General features: G+C 45.0%; 2 protein-coding genes across 2 annotated transcripts in view; both read right to left on the bottom strand.

The window, feature by feature from the left end:
* Positions 1-205: 205 nt before the first annotated feature.
* LOC128342293 (zinc finger protein 883-like) lies at positions 206-9446 on the bottom strand. Its single transcript, XM_053289445.1, has 2 exons — positions 9133-9446; positions 206-4229 (listed from the first exon to the last, which is right to left on the bottom strand). The coding sequence occupies exon 2, from the start codon at positions 4053-4055 to the stop codon at positions 1920-1922; it is 2136 nt and encodes a 711-aa protein (XP_053145420.1). The 5' UTR covers positions 4056-4229; positions 9133-9446; the 3' UTR covers positions 206-1919.
* A 5109-nt stretch (positions 9447-14555) lies between these two features.
* Positions 14556-26798, bottom strand: part of LOC128343829 (zinc finger protein 721-like) — a 28455-nt gene continuing 16212 nt past the window's right edge. The window contains 2 exon segments of the mRNA XM_053293266.1: positions 14556-16737; positions 25998-26285. Of these exon segments, the coding sequence (XP_053149241.1) occupies positions 14868-16737; positions 25998-26285 (2158 nt within the window). The 3' untranslated portion in view covers positions 14556-14867.

The raw sequence follows: 26798 nt of genomic DNA on the forward strand, positions 1-26798 counted from the left end.
CTGAACTTAAAGTAACCCCAGCCCAGCTCAGGGACATCACTGCCTCTCATGATCAACGTCATTATCTCTCTCCACTAAATTGTACCTATGAAACTTGGTTCTCACAAGGTTCTCACTGTTTTTCGCTGACAGTTAAGAAAACAGGATTTAACCAAATAAGGAGTAATCACCAGATGAACAATGAATCATTCACATGCATACTAGATACTTAGACCACCATTTTATTGCCACGTATACTGTGTCTAGGGTGTCAGCATCATTCAGATTGTTTGTATAAATGTAAGATGCACCTGTAACCAAACTGTAATCGGTTTGAGAGCGTGAGCCTATTGATTACCTATTGCTAAACTGCAGTAGCAATAAAGCCTCTAAATGATTCCCACTGAGTCTGTTTGATTGACTAAGGGGCGGACCCAGGGACGAACCATGTTCACATCAGTTGGACATCCCAAAACCTCACTCACACTATTTACACTGTATGTCATCAGTCAGTATGATTTTGTAATGATATGAAATGTTAAGGAAGCTCTGCACATGCTGATTTGCCCCCCAGCTCCGCACCCCACTAGGGACAACCCTGCTTCTGAGCACCTGCAGAGAGTGTCTCATCTATCTTAAAATTTTACCTTTTTCTCCTGAGGAACGGTGCTAATTCTTGCTCTTTTCTCTCTTTCTCCCCACCTATCTTCCTTGCTTCAGTGGGACTTACTGGTCTCCTATAGTGAGCAAAATATGCTGGGAGCACAAATTAGCTTGGTTTGCTTTACATCCCTGAGCATGTGCAATCCTATATGCACTTACCAGGGAAGGATCTCAGACACGGTTGAATGCAATGGAGTTGAATGCTTTCCTTGCTAGTAAGTCCTTTAGGTTTCAATTAAATGTACTTCCAGCTAAATGTGATTAGATTTGCTGCCTGAGGCTGCAATTCTCCACACACTTCAGGGTAAATCTGGTCAACATGTGAATGCAGCACCTCCATTCCAGAGGAGATGTGTGTTAAAGGGCTTTAAAAGCCCTGTGTGAAAAACCTTTACTAAATCAAACTTTACTGAATTTGTTCAGAATTCTGAGAAAACATACATAGGCTTACACTGCATGGTTGAAAGTCTCCTTTACTAATCTGGAGCAAGGGGCCCATTTTAATAATTAGTGTTTCTAGTGTGTGTTAAGCATTAAAAGTAGCACAAATATATAGTATTCAATGTATATCACTATATATTGTGAAGTGTGCATGTATGTATTCAGTGAAATGTATTTCCAGGCAGCATACTTAATTTGAAATATCAGACTTAAATCCTTGGAGGCCTGGGGTGTGGAGGCCCTGGACTTTGCGGGGGGGGGGGGTGGCATTTTAAAATCTCTTCTCTGGGCCCACTCCAACCTTGCTATGCCCCGATAGCTCTGTCGAATTAAACACAAGAGATAGCTACAGTGCATACAATCCTAGATGGGATAAGAGGTGTTTGCTCTAAAGGAAATGTTTCATAAATGCCAGGTGTTAGGAAGGGTTCTGTCCTGTGTGAACTCTTTGATGTCTTAAAGTTTCCCTTCAGGATGAAGCTCTTTCCACATTCCAGAAAGTTAAAAGGTTTCTCACCTGTGTGGATTTTTTGATGCCCACTAAGGTATTCATTGCAACTGAAGCTTTTTCCACACTCCAGACATTTATATGATTTCTCCCCTATGTGCACTCTTAAATGTTTAGTAACGTCTCCATTTTCATGGAACTGCTTTCCACACTACAGGCATTTAACTGGTTTCTCCCCCGTGTGGATTCTGTGATGGGTACTAAGGCCTGAACCTTGACTGAAGCTCTTTCAACACTCCAGGCATTCAAATGGTTTCTCTCCTGTGTGGATCCTGTGATGCTTAATAAGTTCGAAGCTCTCACTGTAGCGCTTTCCACATTCCAGGCATTAAAAAGGTTTCTCCCTTGCATGGATTCTGTTATGGTTCTTAAGCCCTGAGCTTTGTCTGAAGCTCTTCCCACACTCCAGGCACTTATATGGTTTCGTCCCAGTGTGGAGTCTTTGATGGACAGAAAGACCTGAACTTTGACTGAAGCTCTTTCCACACTCCAGGCATTTATATGGTTTCTCCCCTGTGTGGATTCTGTGATGGCTACTAAGGCCTGAGCTTTGACTGAAGCTCTTTCCACACTCTGGGCACTTATACGGTTTCTTCCCAGTGTGGAATCTTTGATGGGAAGAAAGGGCTGAGTTATGACTGAAGCTCTTTCCACACTCCGGGCATTTATATGGTTTCTCCCCTGTGTGCACTCTTAGATGTTTAGTAAGCTCTGAGCTTTCACTGAAGCTCTTTCCACACACCTGGCACTCAAATGGTTTGTCCCCTGTGTGGATTTTATAATGGGTACTAAGGTGTCCACTACGACTGAAGCTCTTTCCACACTCCAGACATTTATATGGTTTCTCTCCTGTGTGCACTCTTAAATGTTTAGTAAAGGCTCCACTTTCACGAAACTGCTTTCCACACTCCAGGCATTTAAGTGGTTTCTCCCCTGTGTGGATTCTATGATGGGTACTAAGGCCTGAACTTTGACTAAAGCTCTTGCCACACTCCAGGCATTTATATGGTTTCTCCCCTGTGTGCATTCTTTGATGGGTAGTAAGGTGATCACTACGACTAAAGCTCTTTCCACACTCCAGACACTTAAAAGGTTTTACCCCTGTGTGGATTCTTTGATGGGAAGTAAGGTCTGACTTCCAAAAGAAACTCTTTCCACACTCCAGGCATTCAAATCGTTTCTCTCCTGTGTGCACTCTTAGATGTTTACTAAGCTCTGAGCTTTCACTGTAGCTCTTTCCACACTCCAGACATTTAAAAGGTTTCACCCCTGTGTGCATTTTTTGATGGGAAGTAAAGTTTGACTTCCAAAAGAAACTCTTTCCACACTCCATGCATTTAAATGCTTTCTCCCCTGTGTGGATTCTTTGATGGGAAGAAAGGTGAGCATTCCGGCTGAAGCTCTTTCCACACAACGCACACTGATACAGTTTCCCCCTTGTGTGGATTTTTTGGTGGGTAGTGAGGGTGCCCTTTTGCGTGAAACTTTTTCCACACTCCTGGCATTTAAATGGTTTTTCTCCTGTGTGGATTCTTTGATGGGTAGTAAGGTGAGCACTACGACTAAAGCTCTTTCCACACTCCATACATTTAAATGGTTTCACCCCTGTGTGGATTCTTTGATGGAAAGTAAAGTTTGACTTCCAAAAGAAACTCTTTCCACACTCCAGGCATTTAAATGGTTTCTCCCCTGTGTGGATTCTTTGATGGGAAGAAAGGTAGGCATTCTGGCTGAAGCTCTTTCCACACAACACACATTGATACGGTTTCCCTCTTGTGTGGATTTTTTTATGGCTAGTGAGGGCGACCTTTTGAGTGAAGCTTTTTCCACACTCCTGGCATTTAAATGGTTTTTCTCCTGTGTGGATTCTTTCATGGATAATAAGGTGCGAATTGTGCATGAAACTCTTCCCACACACCTGGCATTTATATCTTTTCTCTCTGTTGTGGATTTTTCTATGAGCAATCAAGGTTGAACTGTTCTTGAAGCTTTTATCACAAACTGAACATGTATATGGCTTCTCTCCTGCATGAATTATTTGATGGGTCAAATGGTCTGAGCTCTGACTATAGGTCTTTCCACACTCCAAGCATTTGTGCAATGTGTGGATTTCAGGCTGTGTCTTAGCACTTGAGCTATTACTCAAGATCTTTGGCCATACAGGGCACTTTTTCTTTCTCTTTCTTTTCTTTTTTCCTGGTATAGTTGGGATGAAATGGGGATCTCCACTCCGAGAAGCATCCGATCCACCTATTGAAGTCTCCTTTTGGTTTCTGTCCAGCATATTTGATCCTTCTCCATTCACAGCATTCTCCCCTGTCTGTGAGATCAGCTGTGAATTCTCACTGAAGCTCTTCCCATGAGCTATGCATGAATTTGCCTTCTCCTCCATGTGTGTTCCACAGTGTGCACCAAGGCTTGATTTACAACTGAGTGTTTTCTCGCATGCAGAAGGTGCCTTCATTCCCTTTCCATTGCAAACTTCTTGTTGGGCTAGAATCCCTTGGAAATCCACTTGGTTTGGCTCCTACCTCCTTGGCCCCTCTTGATCCCCCAAATTGCTCTCCTTCCATCTCATGGCTGGTTTTTCCCAATTACGCCCTTTGTTTCCCCAGAGGATCTCCCATGTTCCAACCACCTGTTGAGATAAAGGGAGAACCCAGATTATTAGTGCAAAGGAGGACGTTAGTCCTTATTCTTGGTTTTTAAAATATATTTTAAAATTTGATTTCTAACTGATTTTTTTTTTTTTGCATTTTAAATTTGTATTGGCTTTTACAATTTCTAACTGATTTTTAAAGAGTTTTAAAATGGCTTTGTATTGTAATTTGTATTTTCTTTTTCCCTCTTTTGATCTGTTATGATTTAATGTGTTGTGTCCTTTTATTTCATGTTTTAATATTGTGTTGTGAGCAACCCAGAGAACAATTAAGATCAAAGAAGGTCACAGAGCAGCTTTTAAAATGACACCTGGGAGATTGCTGACAGGAACAAGGTGGTATCTGCTTCGGCCAGTAAAATCCCCTATGGTGTGAGGGTGAACATGTTTCGGATGAACCAGAAGGGGACAGAGTAGAGCCAGGAGTTGAGCAGTACGAAACACAGGACAGCTTGCCAAATAGGTCAAATGATGGGAAAGGGGATAGCACACACCAACACCAGGTGAGGGACCGGGCATATAGGTGTCTGTATACCAATGCCAGAAGCGTCTGAGCCAAGATGGGTGAGCTGGAGTACTTGGTTACTAATGAAAACATAGATATAGTGGGTGTAACAGAAACCTGGTGGGATGGTGAGAACCAGTGGGATGCGATTATTCCTGATATAAACTCTATAGAAGGGAGGATAGGGTTGGGGGAGGAGTGACGCTGTATATCAAAGAAGGGATAGACTCCAATAAGCTAGAAAACCTAGCTGGACCACAGTCCTCCACAGAATCATTATGGGTAACATTACAAGGACTGATAGGAAATGTGTTACTAGGGACAAGCTATCGCCCTCTGCATCAAAGCCCTGAGAGTGACCTGGAGTTGGAGAAACAAATAAGAGAGATGTCAAAGAGAGACAGGGCAGTAATAATGAGTGACTACCCACACATAGACTGGGTAAATTCACATTCAGATAATGACAGAGAGTCCTAATTTCTAGATGTGCTAAATGACTGTGCCTTAGAACTGTTAACTGCGGAACCAAACTTTGGATCTAATCCAAAGGACCTGGTGCAAGATGTCACAGTTGCAGAAACATTGGGTAGCAGTGACCATAGTGTGAGCCAATTAAGCATATATGTGACTGGAGAATTGTCAAGGAAGTCCAACACAGAAGAGCAAACTTCTCAAAAATGAGGGGCTGGTATGGAAGAAGTTGAAAGGGAAAGTCAGGAGTGTCAAATCACTCCAGGAAGCATGGAACTTATTTAAAAACACTGTGCTAGAAGCACAGTTGGAATATATACCAAGAAGGAGGAAAGGTATCACCAAGTCCAGGAGGATTCCAGTGTGGCTAACAAGTAGAGTCAGGGACGCTATAAAAGGGAAGAAAACTTCCTTCCGAAAATGGAAGTCCTGCCCAAATGAAGAGAACAGGAGGGAACAGAAACTCTCACAAAATAAATGCAAGGAGATAATAAGGGATGCAAGAGAGAGTTTGAGGAGCATATAGCTACAAGTGTCAAGGGGAATAACAAAAGCTTCTTTCAATATATCAGAAGTAGAAAACCTGCCAGGGAGGTGGTTGGCCCCTTAAATGATGAGGGTGTGAAAGGGATTATTAAGGAGGATAAGGAGATTGCAGAGAAGCTGAATGAGTTCTTTGCATCTGTCTTCATGGTGGAGGATACTGACAATATACCATCTCCAGAAATGATTTTTTCAGGTTTAGCCACTGAGGAACAGGGCTAATCTGAGGTGACAAGGGGAGATGTTCTAAACTGTCTTGAAAAGCTAAAAATTAACAAATTGCCAGGCTAGATGGAATCCACCCAAGAGTTCTGAAGGAATTCAAATGTGAAATAGCCAATCTCCTAGCAAAAATATATAACTTGTCCCTACAGACTCTGTACCAGAAGACTGGAAAGTAGCCAATGTGACTTCGATTTTCAAGAAGGAATCCAGGGGAGATCTGGGAAATTACAGGCTGGACAGCCGGGTAAATTGATGGAAAGCATATTTACGGACAAAATTGTTAAGCATATAGAAGAAAAGGCCTTGTTGAAGGAGAAACTGCATGGCTTCTGCAAGTCTTGCCTCACTAACCTTTTGGAGTTCCTTGAGTGTGTCAACAGTGTGTCAACAGCCATTTACACTTAGTTGGGATGGAGTTATTGGTAATGTGGAGATTGCAAGTCAAGCTGAGTGGGAACGTTTACTAAAATCTAACTGCAGTGCATTTCTGTTCTCTGGAATGTCAAGATTCCTTGCTCAGATGTTACTTGACAGACTGGTTGCTATGAACATCTCAGAATGTCAGTTAATGATATTTCCCGACCTTGTGCATGCATTGCCAACTGTTGTATGAGTGGCAAATCTAGATGCACATAAAAGTTTTTTACACCTGTCTCTAGAGATGCCAACTGAGACAGCGATCATTCTGAGCCTAATTGGAGTGCATTCCATTATAGTCAACCAGTGGTACTGTTTCCTGGAATTGAATGCAACAAGACTGCAAAGCTTGTGTGAGAATTTGATAAGAGGAGGAAAAACAACTGGACAGGCTATTCGTATTCTTCAGAGGAGTAAGACCGCAGTGGAGGAATTGCCCAAAGTGCAGCTGGATCATGCAGATTCTCCTGAAGCCAAGAAATAGGAAGAGGCAGAAAAAAGCCCTGTTGGACTAAGCCATTCTGTAATTCAGCCATCAGCTCTTAATACAGTTTTATATGGGCTGCCCAACTTGATGTTTACATATTGCACAACAGATTGCTTTATGTGAAATGGAAACTGGTTATAATGTGAAGTGATGATGTTTTTTTGTTGGAATTTGGTTTTAATGCTATTTTAAAATATTATTTAAAAAATTCTAAATTGTTGCAATGTGTTAATTTTTTCATTTTTGTCTTAACTAATGTTTTACTTTATTTTTATTCTGTTGTAAACCGCCCAGAGACGTAAGTTTTGGGCAGTATAAAAATGTTTTAATAAACAAACAAACAGGCATATGGATAAAGGTGATCTGGTTAACATAGTATACTTGGACTTCCAAAAGGTTTTCGACAAAGTTCCCCACCAAAGCTCTTGAGTAAACTTAGCAGTCATGGGATAGGGGACAGGTTCATGTGAGAATCGGTAACTGGTTAAGGACAGGAAACAGAAGGTAGAAATAAATGGACAGTTTTCACAATGGAGGTAGGTAGGAAGTGGGGTCCTCCAAGGATCAGTAATGGGACCAGTGCTCTTTAACTTGTTCATAAACTAGAAGTTGGGATGACCAGCGAAGTGGTCAAATTTGCAGATGACACTAATGTCTTTTGGGTAGTGAAATTCACAACAGATTGGGAGGAACTTTAAAAGATCTCTCCAAACTGGCGGTCTGGGCGACACAATGGCAAATGCGGTTCAGTGTAAGCAAGTGTAAAGTGGTGCACATTGGGGCAAAAAACACCAGCTTAACATATATGCTGATGAGGTCTGAGCTGTCAGTGACTGACCAGGAGAGAGATCTTGGGGTCATAGTGGACAGCTCATTGAAAGTGTTGTCTCAGTGTGTGGCAGCTGTAAAAAAAGGCTAACTCCATGCTAGGAATCATTAGGAAGGGGATTGAAAATAAAAATGCTAATATTATAATGCAGATCTGCGCCTAGGCACTGTTATTCACACATCATGTTGAACACAGGTACATAGGTACACTTCCTATCTGTAGCCTGCATATCAGGGAGCTGGTGTCCAGGTTCACTTTTAAAATGAACACAAGTGCAGACACTTGCACAAAAACATGCACAAGTGTACAGGCATCTGCACACCTGTACAACATCATGTCCAGGGGCAGATTATGCTCTTTGCCAAATATTTGTCGCCCCAGTGGCGAGGGTTCCCCTTCCCTTTGCAAGTAAATTGTTATGTTGTTTTTTAATTTGTTTTAGCTCTTTACTGTTTTAGTGGTGTGTTTTAATTGTAAACCGCCCTGAGCCATTTTGGAGCGGCGGTACACAAATGAAATAAATAAATAAATGGGCAGGGGGAGGGCGTTTAGTTAAATATATATTTTTAAAACTGCCACTGCACAGCAGCAGTGTATCGGAGAGAGCTCCTCCTGCAGCCCCCCGCCCGCCTCCCAAATGATTCCGGTGCAGCGGGTGCATGTGGGATGGCAATGGCATTGCTGGTGGAGAGAGAGGCAGTACCTCCTAACCTAAGCCCACCTGCCTCCCCAATGACAGAGATGCCCCATTTCTGGCCTGGGTTAAAAATATGGCCTTGCCACAGATGAAGACGGAGGCAGAATTGCCCATAGCGTCTAGCAGTTGGTAGCTAACGAACCCGCTTCTAGACAGAAAGAAAAGGCTGGCATCTGAAAAAGGCAGTCCTGGGTAACCTCTTGTTTGGGGATAACATTTTTGGTCTTGGACTACCACTCCCATCATTCCCCGTCTTCGGCCACTGTGGCCAGGAATTATGGGAGTTGTATTCCAAAAACAAGAAGAAGCGGAGAAAGGCCATTCCCAAATGCGTACAACTTTCGCGGGGGGGTGGAGGGTGGGGAGATGGTGCGGGCAGGGCTTGAAATGCTCTGGAGATGACAGCGTCTGCTCCGTTTCCGAAGACACAAATCCCCGCGCTCTCCCTCTGCCTCCATCCAAGCAGGCAGCCTTCGTTTTGCGCAGCAGCAGCCCCCGCCCCGCTTCCAGACAAAGGGGCAACGCCGCTGTTCCGGGTGGGGGGGCTCTGCCAACTGCGCTCCCCACAGGACAGCCAGAGGGGTCCTCAGCCGGGCCTGCGCTGTCTTCTGCTTGCCCCCCAGTCTATCAGTGGCCCCAAGCAACTCCAGCTTCCCCTCCCCGCCGCTCCTCCCGCGGCCCCCCCCCCCCGCGACCACTTCTTTGCACCTTTGATGTCTTGCGTCCTCCTGCCGCAGAGATCACTTCCCAGAGACATTCGCCGGCATCCAGGACAAGAGATCATAGAGAATACACAGAGACATAGACTTCCGGTTTCCTCTTGCACCCCGCCGTGTCCAAATGCGAGGCAGCAACAGGAGCATGAGGCTGAAAGAGCAGTTCCTCCCCCTCAATGGACGGTATTCGAGTGGGAACCGGGAGTCAAGAGCTGAGTGTCTTTTCACGCTCTCTTGAGCATGAGGGAAGTAGCCCCTCTTTTCATCACCCTCCTCCTGTCCTGTCCTGCCCCTCATTGCATGGTGCTCAAACAGGTGGTTTCGGGAGGCAGACTAGATGTCTTCCCCCCCCCCGCCCCCGCCCTCTTTTGTGCTGGAGTTTGGTGGGAGAGGAATTGCCGCCTGATGTGGGCCGGCCGGGAGGGGCAGAGGAGGAAGGAACGAATGAATGGATGGAAGCTGTGCCAGGTGGGCAGGAGGGTGAGTGGAAGAGGGCCGGAGGGAGCAGCTGCTGCTTGGGAACAGTTCCTAGGCAAGGGCGGAGAAGGGAGAAGCCCCTCGACGACTCCCCCGTAGATCAGGTCCGGCTTCTCCAGGCGCACTCCTGGCGCCGATGCCTGCCCTAAGTGGCTCTTTCCATCGCTGCTGCTGCAGGATCCTTCTGGTTTTTATTCTGCTGCCTAAAAGTGTGCATAGATTTGTCTGTACTTCATTTGTAGGCAGACGTGCACCGAGTTAATTTTGGAGCCTGGATCTAGAGGGCTTTGTAACCCTGCCTCCCCGCCCCCCTGCAAATTAAGCATCTTTTAAAAACCGCACTACCCAGGACAGACTAAAGAGGTGTGGAGGCCCAAGTCTGTCTGTGGAGCACCTATGTTTGTAGAGTAACAAAGAAAGCTGCCATATACTGAGTCCGACCATTGGTCCATCTATCACAGTGTTGTCTACACAGACTAGTACGGACTTCTCCAAGGTTGCAGGCAGGAATCTCTCTCAGCCCTATCTTGGAGATTTATGATAAAGGGTATTTATGAGAAATAAATAAATTTACTTTAAAAAAAAACAAACCTTTTATTATTTTTCAACAAAATAACAGAAATAAACAAGAAACAGTAAATAACAGAAAAGGAAGAGAAAGAAAATAAAACTAATTTACAATTACAATTAGCAGTTCTTAAAGTGCCTTTGAGTTGGTGTCGATTCCTGGCACCCACAGAGCCCTGTGGTTTTCTTTGGTAGAATACAGGAGGGGTTTACCATTGCCTCCTCCCGCACAGTGTGAGATGATGCCTTTCAACATCTTCCTGTATCACTGCTGCCTGATGTAGGTGTTTCTCACAGTCTGGGAAACCGATCAGTGGCTGGCATCTCATAATTACATATATCAGTTGGGAGGTCCAGCAGCCCTCTGTTCTCCACCTTCCAAAAAAAGACACCCACCCACACAAATCCACCCTTGCCAAGAATTATTAGGAAAAAAGAGAAAAAGAAAAAACACCAAAATAGCTACAGGTGAAACTCGGAAAATTAGAATATTGTGCAAAAGTCCATTAATTTCAGTAATGCAAATTAAAAGGTGAAACTGATATATGAGACAGACGCATTACATGCAAAGTGAGATAAGTCAAGCCTTAATTTGTTATAATTGTGATGATCATGGCGTACAGCTCATGAAAACCCCAAATCCACAATCCCAGAAAATTAGAATATTACATGGAACCAAGAAGATAAGGATTGTAGAATAGAACAATATCGGACCTCTGAAAAGTATACAGTGTACTGTGCTTGATTGGCCAGCAAACTCGCCTGACCTGACCCCATAGAGAATCTATGGGGCATTGCCAAGAGAAGGATGAGAGACATGAGACCAAACAATGCAGAATTGCTGAAGGCCGCTAATGAAGCATCCTGGTCTTCCATAATACATCATCAGTGCCACAGGCTGATAGCATCCATGCCACGCCGCATCGAGGCAGTAATTGCTGCAAAAGGGGCCCAAACCAAGTACTGAATACATATGCATGCTTATACTTTTCAGAGTCATCCAAGGTATAAATTGCCTGAATAGGGATGGGAGGGTGTCTTGTGGGTGGAGTCATCCAAGAGTCATCCAGAAGCTGAGTAGCAATGCATTTTTAAAAACAACAAAAGTCCCATGGTTTCACAAAGCAAAAGAGCATGTGTCCGGTGAAAAATTAAGATAATCCCTTACACACACACAGCCAGAAGTGAGTCAATTAGAAGGAGTCTGTGGGTCCATTTGCATTTGATAAGAAAAGGATTAGCAATTTGCAAGATGGCAATTGCTCCTGCAAGTTGGCAGAACAATTAGGGCTTCTTCTGTCAACTTTGTTGTTTCTTTTACACTATAATATCAACTTCAACCAGACTTCAGAGGGCCTCAGGCTCTGCCAGGAATCTTGTCCAGACCATAGGGGACTTCCTCTATAACGAGGGACTGTAGGGAATATTAGTGGGATGCCTATAATATAACTTGCATAGGAGGGAGAAAAGGGGCATGCTGAGAATGTTTTGTTTTTCACCATGACCATCTAGTTTTTCTGAAGCAATGACATGGGGTGGGGGGAGGCAGTGGCATGGGGCCCAGGGGCCCACCCTCTTTTCTTGTCCCAGGGCCCATTTCAACCTTGCTATACCGCGCTCTGAACAAAAATATAAAATGCTCAGTATACAATAAAACAAGAATAAATGCATCTGTAATATTTATTACAAACAATAAATATTGTCATTGTTATTTGTAATTACAAATATTAATATCAAGTAACATTGTAATTTGTTATTACAAGCAAATGAATCCTAGAACAAATCGATCCAGAATTTTCACTCGAGGCACAAATGACCAGGCTCAAACTATCATACTTCAGACACATTATGCGAAAACCCAGCTCCCTTGAGAAGTGCATAATGCTGGGGAAAGTTTAAGGAAAGAGAAGAGGATGACCAGCAGCAAAGTGGTTGGACTTGATCACGACAGCAGTGAATGCACCACTGAGAGACCTTAAAGGCCAAGATGAAGACAGATCATCCTGGAGAAAATCTATCTCTGTGGTCGCTAAGAGTCAACACCAACTTGACGGCACTTAATCAATCAATTAATATTTATTTATTTATTAAAACAAAAAGCATGTGATCCCAAGTGCTACTAGTGTGAAGGAGAGAGAGAGAGAGAGAGAGAGAGAGAGAGAAAGAAGGACCAGGCTGCTCTTTGGAGTCCAGAGCTCCAGTCTGAAGGGGTACAAGGAGTGGGGGAAAGGCCCCTTGGGTGACCCACTGCTGCTTCCTGGGGGGAACTTGACCAGGGGACATTCCTTTGAGAGCCTGGCTGAACTCTCCTGCAGAAGTCAAAGCAGGCTTTTCACTTCCCTTGCAGGACTTTAAGTTTCTGCACCCTTGAGATGGAGAACGGGTGGTGGTCTTTACCACGAGGACCCTACATTCTAAAATTTAACATTGTGAAAGTCTACAAAGGGAGGGAAGACAGAGGCTAGGCTAGAAAGTAGTGACTGTGAGCAAATGCAGTTATGTAGTCTCCTGTCTGATGTAGTAAATACAGTCATCTCTCACCAACCATTAGGGTTCCATTCTGGCAAAACCTCTCCATTGGCCAATTCGCAATTCGTGAGGCATTAAAGACTACTAGCTTAACCCGCGCAGCACATCTGCGCACTAGTACTTGATTGTTCCCCTCACCCCCTGCCACAGCCCCGCTCACCTCAGAGATCTCTCCACCCTCACTCCTGCTCCTCCTTCTCCATCCGGTTGCTTCAATTCCCATCACCCTTCTTGGTCCTTCCTTCATCCCTTTACTCCATCCCTCTCACCCCTCTTGGTCACCCTCACCCCTCTTGGTCTGCAGCGTTGCTGGTACCTGTTGGCCTCCATACTGCTCAGGCCACCATACTCCACCACATTTAGACAAAACCTTTCAATTTAATGCGTATGGTACTTGCTGAACAGCAAGTATTATATATTTGTTAATTTGCCCATGTAATAAATTATATGTAGGCCAAATGACTGGCCTATTGAAAATAAGAATACATGAACACAGGAGGACTTTTAAAGTTGGCAAAGGTGAAACAACATAAAACAAACACTTTCAAAATCACCACCATTTTACAGTAATGATCATTGACAAAGATGAATCACGTAAATATTTATAGAGTAGACAATTTCGGTCACCAGCATTCACAGCTATTGTTCTCCTGTTGCAGCTTCATAGCTATCTTATCGTGTGGAATACTGTGTTTTCAGCCAACACAACTGGACAAACCATTATTTATGAACATTTATCATTTGCTCTTCGGAGATATACAAAAATTGTTTTAAATTTATCAATATACACTGGTTGTTCACCACTATAATATTTTATTATATTGTGTGATAAAGCATTTCATAAGAATGAAAGATGTTGTAACGAAACATAACTAGTTTGATTGTAATATTTGCATTCCCATAGCAGTAGCGAGTTATTCCAATTTTTGCACTGTATCTCATTATACTTCTCCCCTTTCTAGTTGATTCTGCAAGTGCTGTGGGCCCAGGTTGTGAATCTTTGAAGCACCTAGAAGCAAGTCTAGTGGTCTGGTTTGCACAATCATTTGAATCTAGGTTTCATGTGGGTTTCTGATATTAGCATGACTGAGTAAACTGGTTTATGGCCCCCAATGAATCTGACATTGCTGCCTTGGTGGGCACACACAGTCACAATAAAGACAGTCGGCAAGCCACATTAAAGCTAGATTGGAATGGCTGTGTGAACTAGGCCAAATGGTTCAACTGATTTACTGCCAGATGACAGTCCATAAAATAGCAGACTTTAGATCTTGCTCAAAACAAATTTGGGACTTCCCCTACATCTTTCATCTACATGGACTATTAATTGGTTGGAACATTCTAAAAAACTGATACCCAACGTTCCTCAGGGTTGGCCCATCCGCACCATGGGAAATTGAAAAGACTATGCCCTTATAGTTTCTCTCACTTGTGGAATTTTTTTAAGGAGAAATGAGGTAGGGAAACTCTCAGCAAAACTTTCCACATTTCATTCATTAGTGTGGTTTCTCCCTGAATGGGTTTGGTGATGTGTGGTAAGGGTATCCTTCCGACTGAAGTTCTTCCCACACTCTGGGCATTTAAATGGTTTCTCCTCTGTGTGGATATTTTGATGAGAAGTAGGGATATGCATGGATGGGTTTAAGGAACGGGTGGTGCTGCTTTCCCCCCGCCGGCGCTGTCTCCAGAAACACTGGCATGGGGCTATTGTGTACCTCCTTGCAGCCCTGGTCAGTGTCATACCGTAAGTGGCTGGTGCGCATGTGCAACGTGTGCACGTGCACTGGCCACTTCCGGCATGACGCTGACCAGGGCTGCAAGAGGTATGCAGCAGCCCCATGCCAGCATTTTTGGAGACAGTGCCAGTGGGGGGGGGAGCAGGGTGGGGAGCACCCTCCCTGCCCCTTAAAAGGTAACCCCCCCACCTACAAACCAGTCCAAATCCCGGACCTCCAGACCAGTTTGGCAGTTTGTAAAAGGACTGCTGAACAGGTTCATGCACATCTCTAATGAGAAGTAAGGGCAGAGCTGTTTCTGAAGCTACCGTACTTCCACACTCCAGGCATTTCAGTGGTTTATCTCCTGTGTGGATTCTTTCTTGAGACGAAGGTGATGACTATGGCTGAAGCTCTTTCCATGCACCTGGCATTTATTTCATTTGTCACCTTTGTGGGTTTTTTGATGGGTAACCAGATCTGAATTATATCTGAAGCTTTTCCCACACTCTGAGCATGTATATGGTTTTTCCCCTGTGTGGATTCTTTGATGGCTAATAAGGCTTGACTTTCGAGTGAAGCTCTTCCCACACTCCAAGCATGTATATGGTTTCTCCCCTGTGTGGATTCTGTTATGCGTAGTAATCTGTGAACTTTGCTTGAACCTCTTTCCACACTCTTGGCACTCATATGGTTTCTCTCCTGTGTGAATTTTCTGATGTATGTTGAGGGTTGACTTCCGACTGAAGCTCTTTTCACACTCCAAGCACTTAAATGGTTTCTCTCCTGTATGCACTCGTAAATGTTTAATAAGATCTGAGCTGCCACTGAAGCTCTTTCCACATTCCAGGCATGGATATGGTTTCTCTCCTGTGTGGATTCTTTGATGGGAAGTAAGGGCTGAGCTCCGATTAAAGCTCTTTCCACAGTCCAGGCACAGAAATGGTTTCTCCCCTGTATGTATCCTGTGGTGGTTAATAAGTTGATCACGACGACCAAAGCTCTTTCCACACTCCTGGCATTTATATGGTTTCTGTCCTGTGTGGATTTTCCGATGGGTAGTGAGGATTGAACTGTTTATAAAGCTCTTTCCACACTCGTGGCAATTATATGGTTTCTCCCCCGTATGGATTTTACAGTGGGTAGTGAGGTGTGAGCTCCGCCTGAAGCTTTTTCCACACTCCAGGCACTGAAATGGTTTCTCTCCCGAGTGAATTCTATTATGAACAGTAAGGAGACTTTTGTGTGTAAAGCATTTCCCACATTCCTGGCATTTAAATAATTTCTCTCCTTTGTGGATTTTTTCATGTGAATTGAGGGTTGACCACTGAGCGAAGCTCTTTCCACACTCTGAACATTTAAATGGTTTCTCCCCTGTGTGGATTCTTTGATGGGCAGTAAGATATGCACCACGCTTAAAGCTCTTTCCGCATTCAAAGCATTGATATGGTGTTTCCCCTGTGTGTGTTTTTGTGTGTGTGGTGAGGTTGGAAAGCTGACTGAATCTTTTCCCACACTCTGAGCATGTGTACGGTTTCTCTCCTGTGTGAACCCTTCTATGACAAACAAGGTGTGCTCTGCAACTGAAGCTCTTCCCACATTCCAAACATTCAAATGGCTTCTCCCCAGTGTGCATTCTTTGATACCAAGTGAGGTTGGCCCTCTGCCTGAATCTTTTTCCACATCCAAGAAACTTAAAGGGTTTGCCTCCTCTGTGATTTCTCTGGTACAAAACAAGTGAATTTTTGTGAACAAATCTTTTCCCACATACCAAGCATTTGTACACTCTCTCCTCTGTGCAGATTCTTGGATGTGTCTTCAGGCTTAAACTACTACCGACAGTCTTTCCATGTGGAGAATGCTTTTTCTGTCTCTTTCCACTCCTTTCTTCTTCTACAGATGGGATGAGGAGGAAATCTCTACTCTGATGAGCACTGGACTCATCCTTCAAATTGCTGATTTGGATTCTGTCCTCAATATTTGATCTATTTTCACTCCCAACATTCTCCCTTGTCTGGGTACATTGATGGGAGATCGACTGTGAGTTCTTACCAGAGCTACTTTCATGCTCCAGACATGTATTTTGCTTCTCCTCCATTTGGGCTCTGCAGCATGTACTGAGGCTCAATTTACAACTGATTAGTTTCCCACTCACAGGCCTTTTCTTTGGCAATATCCTTGTTGGTCTGGAAATCTCTTTGGCTTGCCTCCTTCCTCCCTGATCCCTCTTGCTTCCACAGGCGTCTTCCTCCATTTCATGGTGGTTCACTTGTCCTGTCCTGGCTCTGCATAATTCTTCCCATGACCTGCTGGAATAAAGGGAGAATCCTGATGATGAGCACAGTTGAGAAATGTAGTCCCTGCTCAAGGACAGTTTCTCACCCCATTCCAGTCTGGTGCTTGGTCTGGTTATGGAATGGAGAGCATTTTGCTAAGCCTGATAAATTTCCAACAGTTGTCAAGGGGCATGGCTTCTTATTGATACTCTTACACCTATCAGCTTCTTTCCACATTGTGGACCATGAATAGAAACCTGGGATTTTATTCATGGTTTATCTGTGTGATCTTCCACTGAGTTACAGCCAGAAGCAGCTCAGTAACAAGGTATGGTCAGGTGACCACCTCTGGTGTAGATGCTCCAAGAGGTAGCAAGTGGGGTATGCCAACCCATCCTCTGACTAGCTGACGTATTCCTCTTCTCCATCATTGCACAGAGTGACTTTAAACTGAGAAAACAAGAAAGGAGCTTCTTCACTGAACACAGGAAGCTGTCATATACCGAGTCAGACCATTGATCTATCTAGCTCAGTATTGTCTTTGCAGACTGGCAGCGGCTTCTCCAAGGTTGCAGGCAGGACTCTCTCTCAGCCCTATCTTGGCAACGTACTGTATGCTTTGGTAGTTTGTTGGTTCAATAAAAAAAAATCTTGTCCTATTAAAAAAATAATAATCTTGTCCTATCTTGGAGATGCTGCCAGGGAGGGAACTTGGAACCTAGATGCTCTTCCCAGAGCAGCTCCATCCCCTGAGGGGAATATCTTACAGTGCTCACTCTTCTAGTCTCCCTTTCATATGCAACCAGGGCAGACCCTGCTTAGCTAAGGGGACAAGTCATACTTGCTACCACAAGACCAGCTCCATCTTCCTTCAGCTCCTCCTACCTGCTGCTGGAGCTACTTCTCTCTAGGACTGACCCATCCGCTAGGCAGACTAGGTGGTCGGCTAGGGTGCCAAATCTTGGGCATGAGAAGAAGTGGTCTTCAGGTGTTGTCCCTTTAAGAACTCAGGGACTTGGCAACTCTGCCCCCGCCACCTCCAGCTAGGGGCTCCTGTTACCTCACATGGACACCTTCTGACTGCCTGAGTCCACCCACTGCTGCTTGCCAGGACTTTTTTCTTCTTACCAAATTTCTATGTAAAGCCTTTAGAAGCCTACTTTGTAAGGTTATGGTGAGGAACCTTTTAATAGGTCTAACTGAACATTCAAGTCTTAAATTTCTGCTGAAAAGAAAAACGCCAGAGAAACAACAAAAACACAGTTTCTCCCGATCCAAAAGGATTGTTCCCAAAAAGGCTTCGAGGGGAATGCCAATTTAGTCTTTTACTACTGGCTGGCTCTTCCCAGCTTAGCACGGGTGCCCTGGTATCCCTTTGTTTCCTTGCCCCCATCCCTCCTCCTCTACCTGGCAAAGTTTCAAGTTTTTCACTATGCTGTCAACAGCTGAGCAGTTTCACTCAGCTAAATTCAGAAACCACAGAGAGAGAGAGAGAGAGAGGGAGAGAAGAGAGCTGGTCTTGTCCCCTTAGTTTATGTGAGTAAAGAACACACAGAGAGAGGAAAAGAACTCAAGACGAGTCCGCTAGAAGCAGTGGAAGTTGGCCTCTGACACACACAGGGGACAAGCTGTGATGATGAGGCTGGGCTTGCATGGGCTGGATGGGGGCGGGGAGAGAGGCCCAGTTCAGATGTCACAAGGAACCATAGGTCCAATTGACCCACAGTTCCACAGCCCCCCCCCCACTTTCAGAAGTTTGGGAGAGGGGCCTCTCTGCAGTCAGCGAGACTACAGAGAGGTGGGGGGAATTGCTGTGACAGGAGGTCACAGCAATTTCACAAAAAAGGTCACAAATTACCAGACAGAAGGTCAGCCTGCACAGCCAATTGGGCTGGAGTGAGGAAGGAGCTTCCTTGCTCAACTCCAGTTCCGTGAGGCCCAAACTGCAGTAACAGCATCCAGGTCTAACACTGGCACCACAGAACCGGAGGAAAGGGTGCCAAAATTCACTCCACTCTGACCGAAAGTTCAGAGTGGAGTTTGAGAAGGGAAACCACATGTACCTTTTCACTCTTAACTCCAGTTTCTGGAATTCGGACATGCAGTTTGGGAAACAGAGGGGGGAGGGAGGGAGGGAGGGAGGGAGAGAGAGAGTGTGTGTGTGTTACTCACTCCTCTTTACCATGCATGGTCAGGATGGGTTGGAAATTGCATTGTTTTGGTTGGAAATTGATAAAATTGTTAATATGACTATGCAATGATGTTTGGATGTCAAAGATGCTCATGTCCTTTTTGGATATGTCCCCAAAGTGTGGAGCTTATCTATATATATCAAGAACAATGGATTCTGAGAGCATGGGGGATTGCCAAAAGGGTTGTGATACAACATTGGAAGGACAAGTTTACTCCTGATAAAGGGTGGACTATGGATATGTGTTTCCTAGTACAATTTGAATAAGTCCCTCCCCCCCGCTGTGAAATGGAAAAGAGGAATTTGTTGCAATTTTGTCCTTTTTTAATGAATGATATTGATTTTGAAGATTATACTTTTAAAGGGGGCTTTAAAAACCCCTTTTTTGTTGTTCTCTCCATTTCTTTTTATGGTAATGAGATAAATATTATATTTTAAAATATGAAGATCAGGAGGGAGGGGTGTTGTGTGTGTATCTTTGTGTTTCTTTTTCTTTAAATTGTGATTACATATGAATTTGTTGTATTACTTATTATTTGAAATAAAGAATAATGTTTTTAAAGAAAGGACGGGGGCATGATGCAAGTGCCTCTTCCTTCCCTGGCTGTCAGGGGAACCACTGTCCACAGCCATGAGCCCCTCACTCGTGGACGGATTGGATTGTTCTGTAAGTTGCTCTGCTGAAAGTCCTTCGGGCTATACAAAGTGAAATGTTAAGTAAGACAAAGTCTTCACAAGCACACAGCCCCACACACATACCCATGTATATGTTGCCTGATATTGTAAGTTTTCTTTTACTCCCTTGGCTGCTAAGCACTCTGCTGACTGCTAGAGAGCCTAATGGAGGATGAAAGGTGAAATCAGTGTTTATCTCTGCTTAGATGTCTCACAATGTCTCACAATGCTTCTCTCGCCTCACTCCCTCTCTCCACTCAGCCCCCTTCCTTTTCGAAGTACAACAACCTGTATCAAGGCATGTGGAACCACCTAGGAGAGGTGGGCCAGCAGTCAGGAATAACACCACAGCAACACAAGGGGGAGATACAGATAGAGGTAGCAACTACTAGGAAGTGTTTGTTATTACAGCATAGAGTAGGAGCAAGAGCAGCTCAGATGGATGCTGAAGCGGACTTCTCATATAAAATGCTTTTGTTATGCACTCCTGCTTGATCCTTTAATGAATGCACTGCAAACCCCTCTTGAAACACCACCATCCCCAACCACAATGGCCAGGGCTGGGATTATGGGAATTGGAGCTTTCTGTCCAACTTCATCTGGCGGCCTAAGGTTGGGGAACCCCTGCATTATAGAATTCCATTTATAAATTTTTGCAAGCTACTCATATATACTTTTAAAATCAGCTTTATTATAAGAGAGGAGCCACGCTATCTCTGTAGCTTCCCTCTTTCCCTGGAGGGAGGGAGGAAGACCAGTGCAGTGGCGGCAGCAGCAGTGGCAGGATTGAGCACAGTGGGAAGAGATGAGCAAGCACACACCCCCTCTGGCATGCACAGCGCTGCCACATTGCCCCATGCTCTCTTTCTTGCTCCCCTCCTCCTGTCCCCCCCCCATGTTTTCTCTCCCCACCCTTGCCGCTGAGGCCAGGGCCACTGCCCCCTCCCTCCCCACTCTGTGTGCCACAGGCCCTCTCCGTGGCTGTGGCCCCTGCTGCAAAAACAATGAAGATCACTGCTTTATATTGTTCATTTAGGTTGCCAATGCCAAGTAAATACTCCTAAAAGTTCATTCTAGTCATCTTGTTTTTCTCCATACTGAAGCAGGAGGGCAAATCATGCTTTGCCCAGGGCACCAAAAAACTAGGGATGGCTGTAGCTACCTCTTTCCCATGACTGGCCAGAAAAGGTACTGATCAAGCTATCCTGTCTTCTTATTGTTTAGGGGCTTCCCTAAGGATTGCCCACCCACCTAACCTGAAGGAAAAATTCAAGGTCTGATTGCAACAGTCTATTCCCCCCCCCTTGGGGAAGTGAGTGATGCTTAGGAGAGGCCCCGAACAATCAGAAGACATGACAGCTTGAAAGGCACCTTTTCTGGCCAATCAGGAGGCTCAAGCAGCAGGGAGGAGGGGTTGAAGAAAGCTCCCTTCTCTTCAGAGGAAATGGCTCTCTTTTTCTTCCAATTAAGGTGCAAGATTTGCTTTTTAACAAGTACATTTGCTTGCTTCCCTCTTGCCCTTACTAACTTCCTGCCCAGTGGGTTTTCTTTTCTTTGGGTTTACATCCCTCCTCCCACTCTAGCCATTGGCATCTGGGGGTGGGGTCAAGAGGGGGCAGTTGTCCCTCTGGAGTGAGCCAGTTCCCACTGACTTCAGTGGGACATACTCCCAAGAAGGGGGGGGGGTTATTGGATTGCTGACTTTACCACCCCCACCCCTGAAAAAATCCTGCAGATGTCCTTGACTCTAGCTATCCCTTTTCCATTCTGTTTTCCAGTGGGGAAACTTTTATTGTCCAGTAAAAGTGAAGTAATGCTGCCTGATATAGTCTGGGAAACATACCAGCGGGGATTCGAACCGGCAGCCTCTTCCTCCGTAGGCAAGTTACTTCCCCACTGTGCTATTAGGTGGCTAAGGTTATATTAGACAACAAGAATATACTTTTACTAAAAATGATTAAAGAGAATCTTCCTGACTTAGTGAGTTAAATAATTAAAATTGAAGCGGTTTTTTTGTGAAGCGGTTTAAATCAAGTCACCCCTGGTTCCTAAACCACAGCAAAACATCCCACCATGCCCCTAAACAGATAGTTGCAGAACAGAGGTTTTTGGCACCCTAGACGAAGTATGATTTTGCCACCCGCTTCCTCCCCAATTCAATACAGCATGGAGAAATAGTATTCTGTTTATATATATTCCTTGCAACAATCAGACCTGAATGCACTTCAAACTTAAAAGAGTTTGAGTTTAACACCTACATTATTTGGAATGTAATATTAACGTGTTTCTGGACAATGACAGGGCTGTAAAAGATTTATATCAGTCTTTTAAGTATTTATAGTTTAGAAGTTTCACATTATAGGAATAAAGTGGCTGACAAAATAACTCCAGTTAGTGACTGGACAAGTACAGTTCAGTTTTTGTTAGAACAATTAAAGAGGAAATTATGTGGGGTAGCGCCAAAAATAGTATTTAGAAAATATTCTTTAGAACAGCGCTTCCCAACCTGGGTTCCTCCAGATGTTGCTGAACTGCAACTCCCATCACTCCAATTTATTGTGGCTGGGGATGATGGGAATTGTAGTTCAACAACATCTGGAGAAACCCGGGGTTGGGAACTACTGCTTTAGAATAACCAAAAGCAGCGACACCAACCAAGCTACAAAAGCCACTCAAGTGATTCAAGAAATACTGGATAAACTGGACCCAGTTCAAACAGGCTTTCGGGTGGGATATGGGGTTGAGACTACCTTGGTGGGTCTGACGGGTGATCTCCAATTAGCAACTGAAAGGGGGAGTGTGCCTCTTTTGGTCATCTTGGATCCAGTGCTCCCTCTAACAGGGATTCCCAGATATTGTTGACTACAACTCTCATAATCCCCAGTCAAAGCCCATTGCATGGGATGCTGGGAACTGTAGTGAACAACATCTGGGAGTCCCTGTTAGAGGGAACAGTGCTTGGCTCTCCCTGTGGCTTTCGATACCATCGGCCATGGTATCCTGCTGGAGCACCTAAGGGAGTTGGGAGTGGGAGACCCTGCTTTGCAGTTATTCCACTTCTACCTCTTATGGCAGATTCCAGATGGTGTCACATGGAGACTGTTGCTCTTCAAAGGGAGAGCTACTGCATGGTCCTACAGGGCTCCATTCTATCTCCAGTACTTTAAAAAAAATATTTATTTATTTATCAATCATATTTTTATACCGCCTGCTATGTAAATCTCTAGGCGGTGTACAAATCCCAACATTAAAATCACAGGTTAAAATACACAAAACACAATAAAAACAATATAAAACAAATTATTAAAATTCTAATTAAAAGCTTGCGGGGACAGGAAAGTCTTGAGGGTCTTCCTGAAAACAAAAAGAGAAGGAGATGGACTTAGTTCAGCAGGAAGCATATTCCAAAGCCCTGTGGCAGACACAGAAAAGGCCCGGTCCCGAGTTGCCAGCAGAGGAGCTGGTAGCAACCGCAACCGGTCCTCTCCAGAAGATCGTAAAAGGCAGGCAAGTTCATGACAGAGAAGGAGCTCTCTTAAATAGCCTGGTCCCAAGCCATTAAGGATTTTATAGATTAATAACCAGCACTTTGTATTTCAGGTAAATATACACGAAACCACTGAGAAAGACGAACAGGAGATTTGGTGCAGGGTGTTACCAAGTTACTGACTACCCCCAAATCTATTTCTCCATATCAGCTTCATCAGAAAATGGTTTTACTTCCCTAAATGCCTGCATGGAATTAATAACATACAGGCTGGATGAAGGAGAACAAACCAAAGTTGGATACAAACAAGACAGAAGTACTCATTGTGGGAGGTCGGAACTTAGGAAACGATTTAGAACTGCCTGTTCTTATCCCCCCGAAGAAAAACAACAACCAGATACATAATCTTGGAGTACTTCTGGATCCAAACTTCTCTCAAGTCGAGGCAGTGACCAGAAGTGCTTTTTAATCGGCTTAAGCTGATATGCCAGCTATGTCCATTTCTTGAGATAAACAACCTTAAAACAGTGGTGCATTTGCTGGGAACGTCCAGGCTACTGCAAGACATTCTCCATTGAGCTGCCTTTGTATGTAGTATGGAAACTGCAACTGGTGCTACCAGAAGAGACCACATTACTTTTATTTTAAAAGAACTACACTGGCTGCCAAGAAGTTTGTGGGCAAAAAGCCAGCCTGGTGTAGTGGTTAGAGTGCTAGACTAGGACTGGGGAGACCCAAGTTCAAATCCCCATTCAGCCATGATACTTGCTGGGTGACTGTGGGCCAGTCACTTCTCTCTCAGCCTAACCTACTTCACAGGGTTGTTGTGAGGAGAAACTGAAGTATGTAGTACACTGCTTTTGTCTCCTTGGAGGAAGAGCAGGATATAAAATGTGTAAATAAATAAATAAATACAAAGTGCTGGTTATTACCTATAAAGCCCTGAACAGCTTAGGTCTGAGTTATCTGAGAGAGCATTGCCTTCTTCATGAACCCTGCTACCTATTCAGATCATTGAGGGAGGTCCAGTTGCAATTACCACTGGCTCATTTGGTGGTGACCCAAAACTGGGTCTTCTCTAGGGTTGCCTCAGGGCTCTGGAACAACCTCCCAAATGAAATCAGAAGCTCCCCATCTGTGGCTGTTTTTAAGCAGCTCTTGAAAAGACACCTATTGCATCAGGCTTTTAGTTTATAAAGTTTTAATGATGTTATTTTAATCTGTTTTATATGAGATTAGGTTTTAATTGTTGAAGGGTTTTAACTGTAAGCTGCCCAGAGATTCTATATGGGGTCGTATATAAATGTGATAAATATATAAATTAGCTGGACAGAATGACAGAGGCACAGGGATGCAAGAACTATTGGGCCTCTTGTAGCTGGTTCAGCCTTGATCAGAATGAACTGACAAGATTCACAACACAAGCATCATAGCTCACCTTGCCAACACCTGAACATTGTCATAGTGACTCCCTCTATGTACCACACATCAGAATAAACTACTGGTGGAGCAACAGAGTCCTAGACTCCAAAACCAGGATGAAAACAAGTATTCATTTGCATTACAGGCAGGGAAAAGTATACAGGGCAATCTCTCATTACAGGGCAATCTCTCATAGCATAAGCCCACCCCCCACTTTAAGGTTTTTTAACAGCAGAAAGGAAAAATCCCAATTAGAGCAGTTTAGAATTATTATTATTATTACATTTTATATCCCACTCTTCCTCCAAGGAGCCCAGAGCGGTGTACTACATACTCAAGTTTCTCCTCACAACAACCCTGTGAAGAAGGTTAGGCTGAGAGAGAAGTGACTGGCCCAGAGTCACCCAGCAAGTACCATGGCTGAATGGGGATTTGAACTCGGGTCTCCCAGGTCCTAGACCAGCACTCTAACCACTACACCACATTCCAGATTTCTCCTCTCCACCACCCTCCCCCTACTACATACAATGAATAGTGAGCAAACATGGATTTTAAAAAATCTATGCTAAGGAATTTCTTTTCTGCGGGGCTTTTTATATGTTGTAGTCACTGATTTCCTTCCTCACACAAAGACATGCTGGGGGCGGTCTTGAAAGTTTGTGCTATCACAGCTTTGCAATATGCCTGCTGGCATCTTGTACTGTTTTTTGAAGATAACCCAGAGCATGGAAGAAGAGCATTAACCCAGGACTCATAGGAACATAGGATGCTGCCATATACTGAGTCAGACCACTGGTCTATCTAGCTCAGTATTGTCTTCACAGACTGGCAGCGGCTTCTCCAAGGTTGCAAGCAGGAATCTCTCTCAGCCCTATCTTGGAGAAGCCAGGAGGGAACTTGAAACTTTCTGCTCTTCCCAGAGCGGCTTCATCCCCGAGGGGAATATCTTATAGTGCTCACACATCAAGTCTCCCATTCAAATGCAACCAGGGCAGACCCTGCTTAGCTAAGGGGACAGGTCATGCTTGCTACCACAAGACCAGCTCTCCTCTCCAACTCCCCCCACCCCCCGTTTTTTTTTTTTTTAAACTAAGCCAGAACATACACATAAAGGGTGACTTCTAATCATTGTGTGAGGAATGGACCCCAACCCACCACCCACCCACCCACCGTTCGGGGCGGTGAATACACAGCGGCTTCCAAGCAGCAAGGGAAGAAGCACAACCACCACAGGCACCCACCAAGACAGAAAGAGACCCTTTTCATAATGCTTGGTTTACTTGAGGGGGGCAAGCCCAGCAGGCAGGTTCTCCCTCCACTCCAGCGGCTGAAAGGTTTCCTCCCGGCCTCTGCTGGGTCTCTCTCCCTCGGCTCTTCGCTTCAGCTGCTCCCTCCCAGGGGCACCAGAGGGGCAGGCCAGCCCTCGAGGCTGCAAACAAAGGCAGCTGCAAGCTCAGCGGCGGGGCGGCGATTCAAGCCCCGAGGAGGCTCTCCTGCCCCGCCGCCACCTCTTCCCACCTTTGCTTCCTTGCGTCCTGCTGCTGCCCTCCAGGGAAACTCCTCCCGGGGTCGGTTTTCCGGAAAGATTCGAAGGGAATGGCATACCGGGGGGAGACCCGCAGCTTAGACTTCCGGTTCCCGCTTGAACACACCACCGTCCAATGCGGCGGGGCAAAGGCATACGGGCGACAGAGCAGCAGCCGGGGGCAGCATCCTGAGGGCTGGCAAAGAAACAGCGCGCAAGACGCGGAACGCCTCGCAGCCTGCATCGGGTGGGGTGGGGTGGATCTTCTTTCCCCCCTGCCTCTTCCTTACCTCGTGAAACGGTGGCTGTCAGCGCCTGGCCTCTTCCTTCCTGGCGCTGCGGAAGCAGAGATCATGATCCTGGTGGTGGCGATGGGTGGGTAGGTGGGGCTCCATAGCGCGCAAGGCGGGGAGACGTGGAGGGGGGAGGAAAGGGCAAGCGCCAAACAGCAGAGGGGACCTATGTTCCCTGACCCTGTAACAGGGATGCCCAGATGTTGCCGACTACAACTCCCATCATTCCCAGCTGCAATGGCCTTTGGCTAGGGATTATGGGAGTTGCCGTTAGACATATGGGAATTCCTGTTTCAAGGAACACCCCCGGGGTCCACAGGGATGCTCAGCCTCAGCCCTCCAGCTGTTTTTGGACTACAACTCCCATAAGCCCCAACCACATTGGCCAATAGTTAGGGGAGTTGTAGGCCAACATCTGCAGGAGGGCCAAAGTTGAGCAGCCCTGAGACAAACAGATGAAGCATTGAATTAAGTGAGGCCATCCAAAGTATGGGTCTGTGT

Source organism: Hemicordylus capensis, chromosome 2 (assembly GCF_027244095.1).
Source record: "Hemicordylus capensis ecotype Gifberg chromosome 2, rHemCap1.1.pri, whole genome shotgun sequence".
In the NCBI taxonomy this organism is placed as follows: Eukaryota; Metazoa; Chordata; class Lepidosauria; order Squamata; family Cordylidae; genus Hemicordylus; species Hemicordylus capensis.

Excerpts from the sequence above, each read along its gene's own strand:
- LOC128342293 (XM_053289445.1), bottom strand. The coding sequence starts at position 4,055 with ATGAAGGCACCTTCTGCATGCGAGAAAACACTCAGTTGTAAATCAAGC.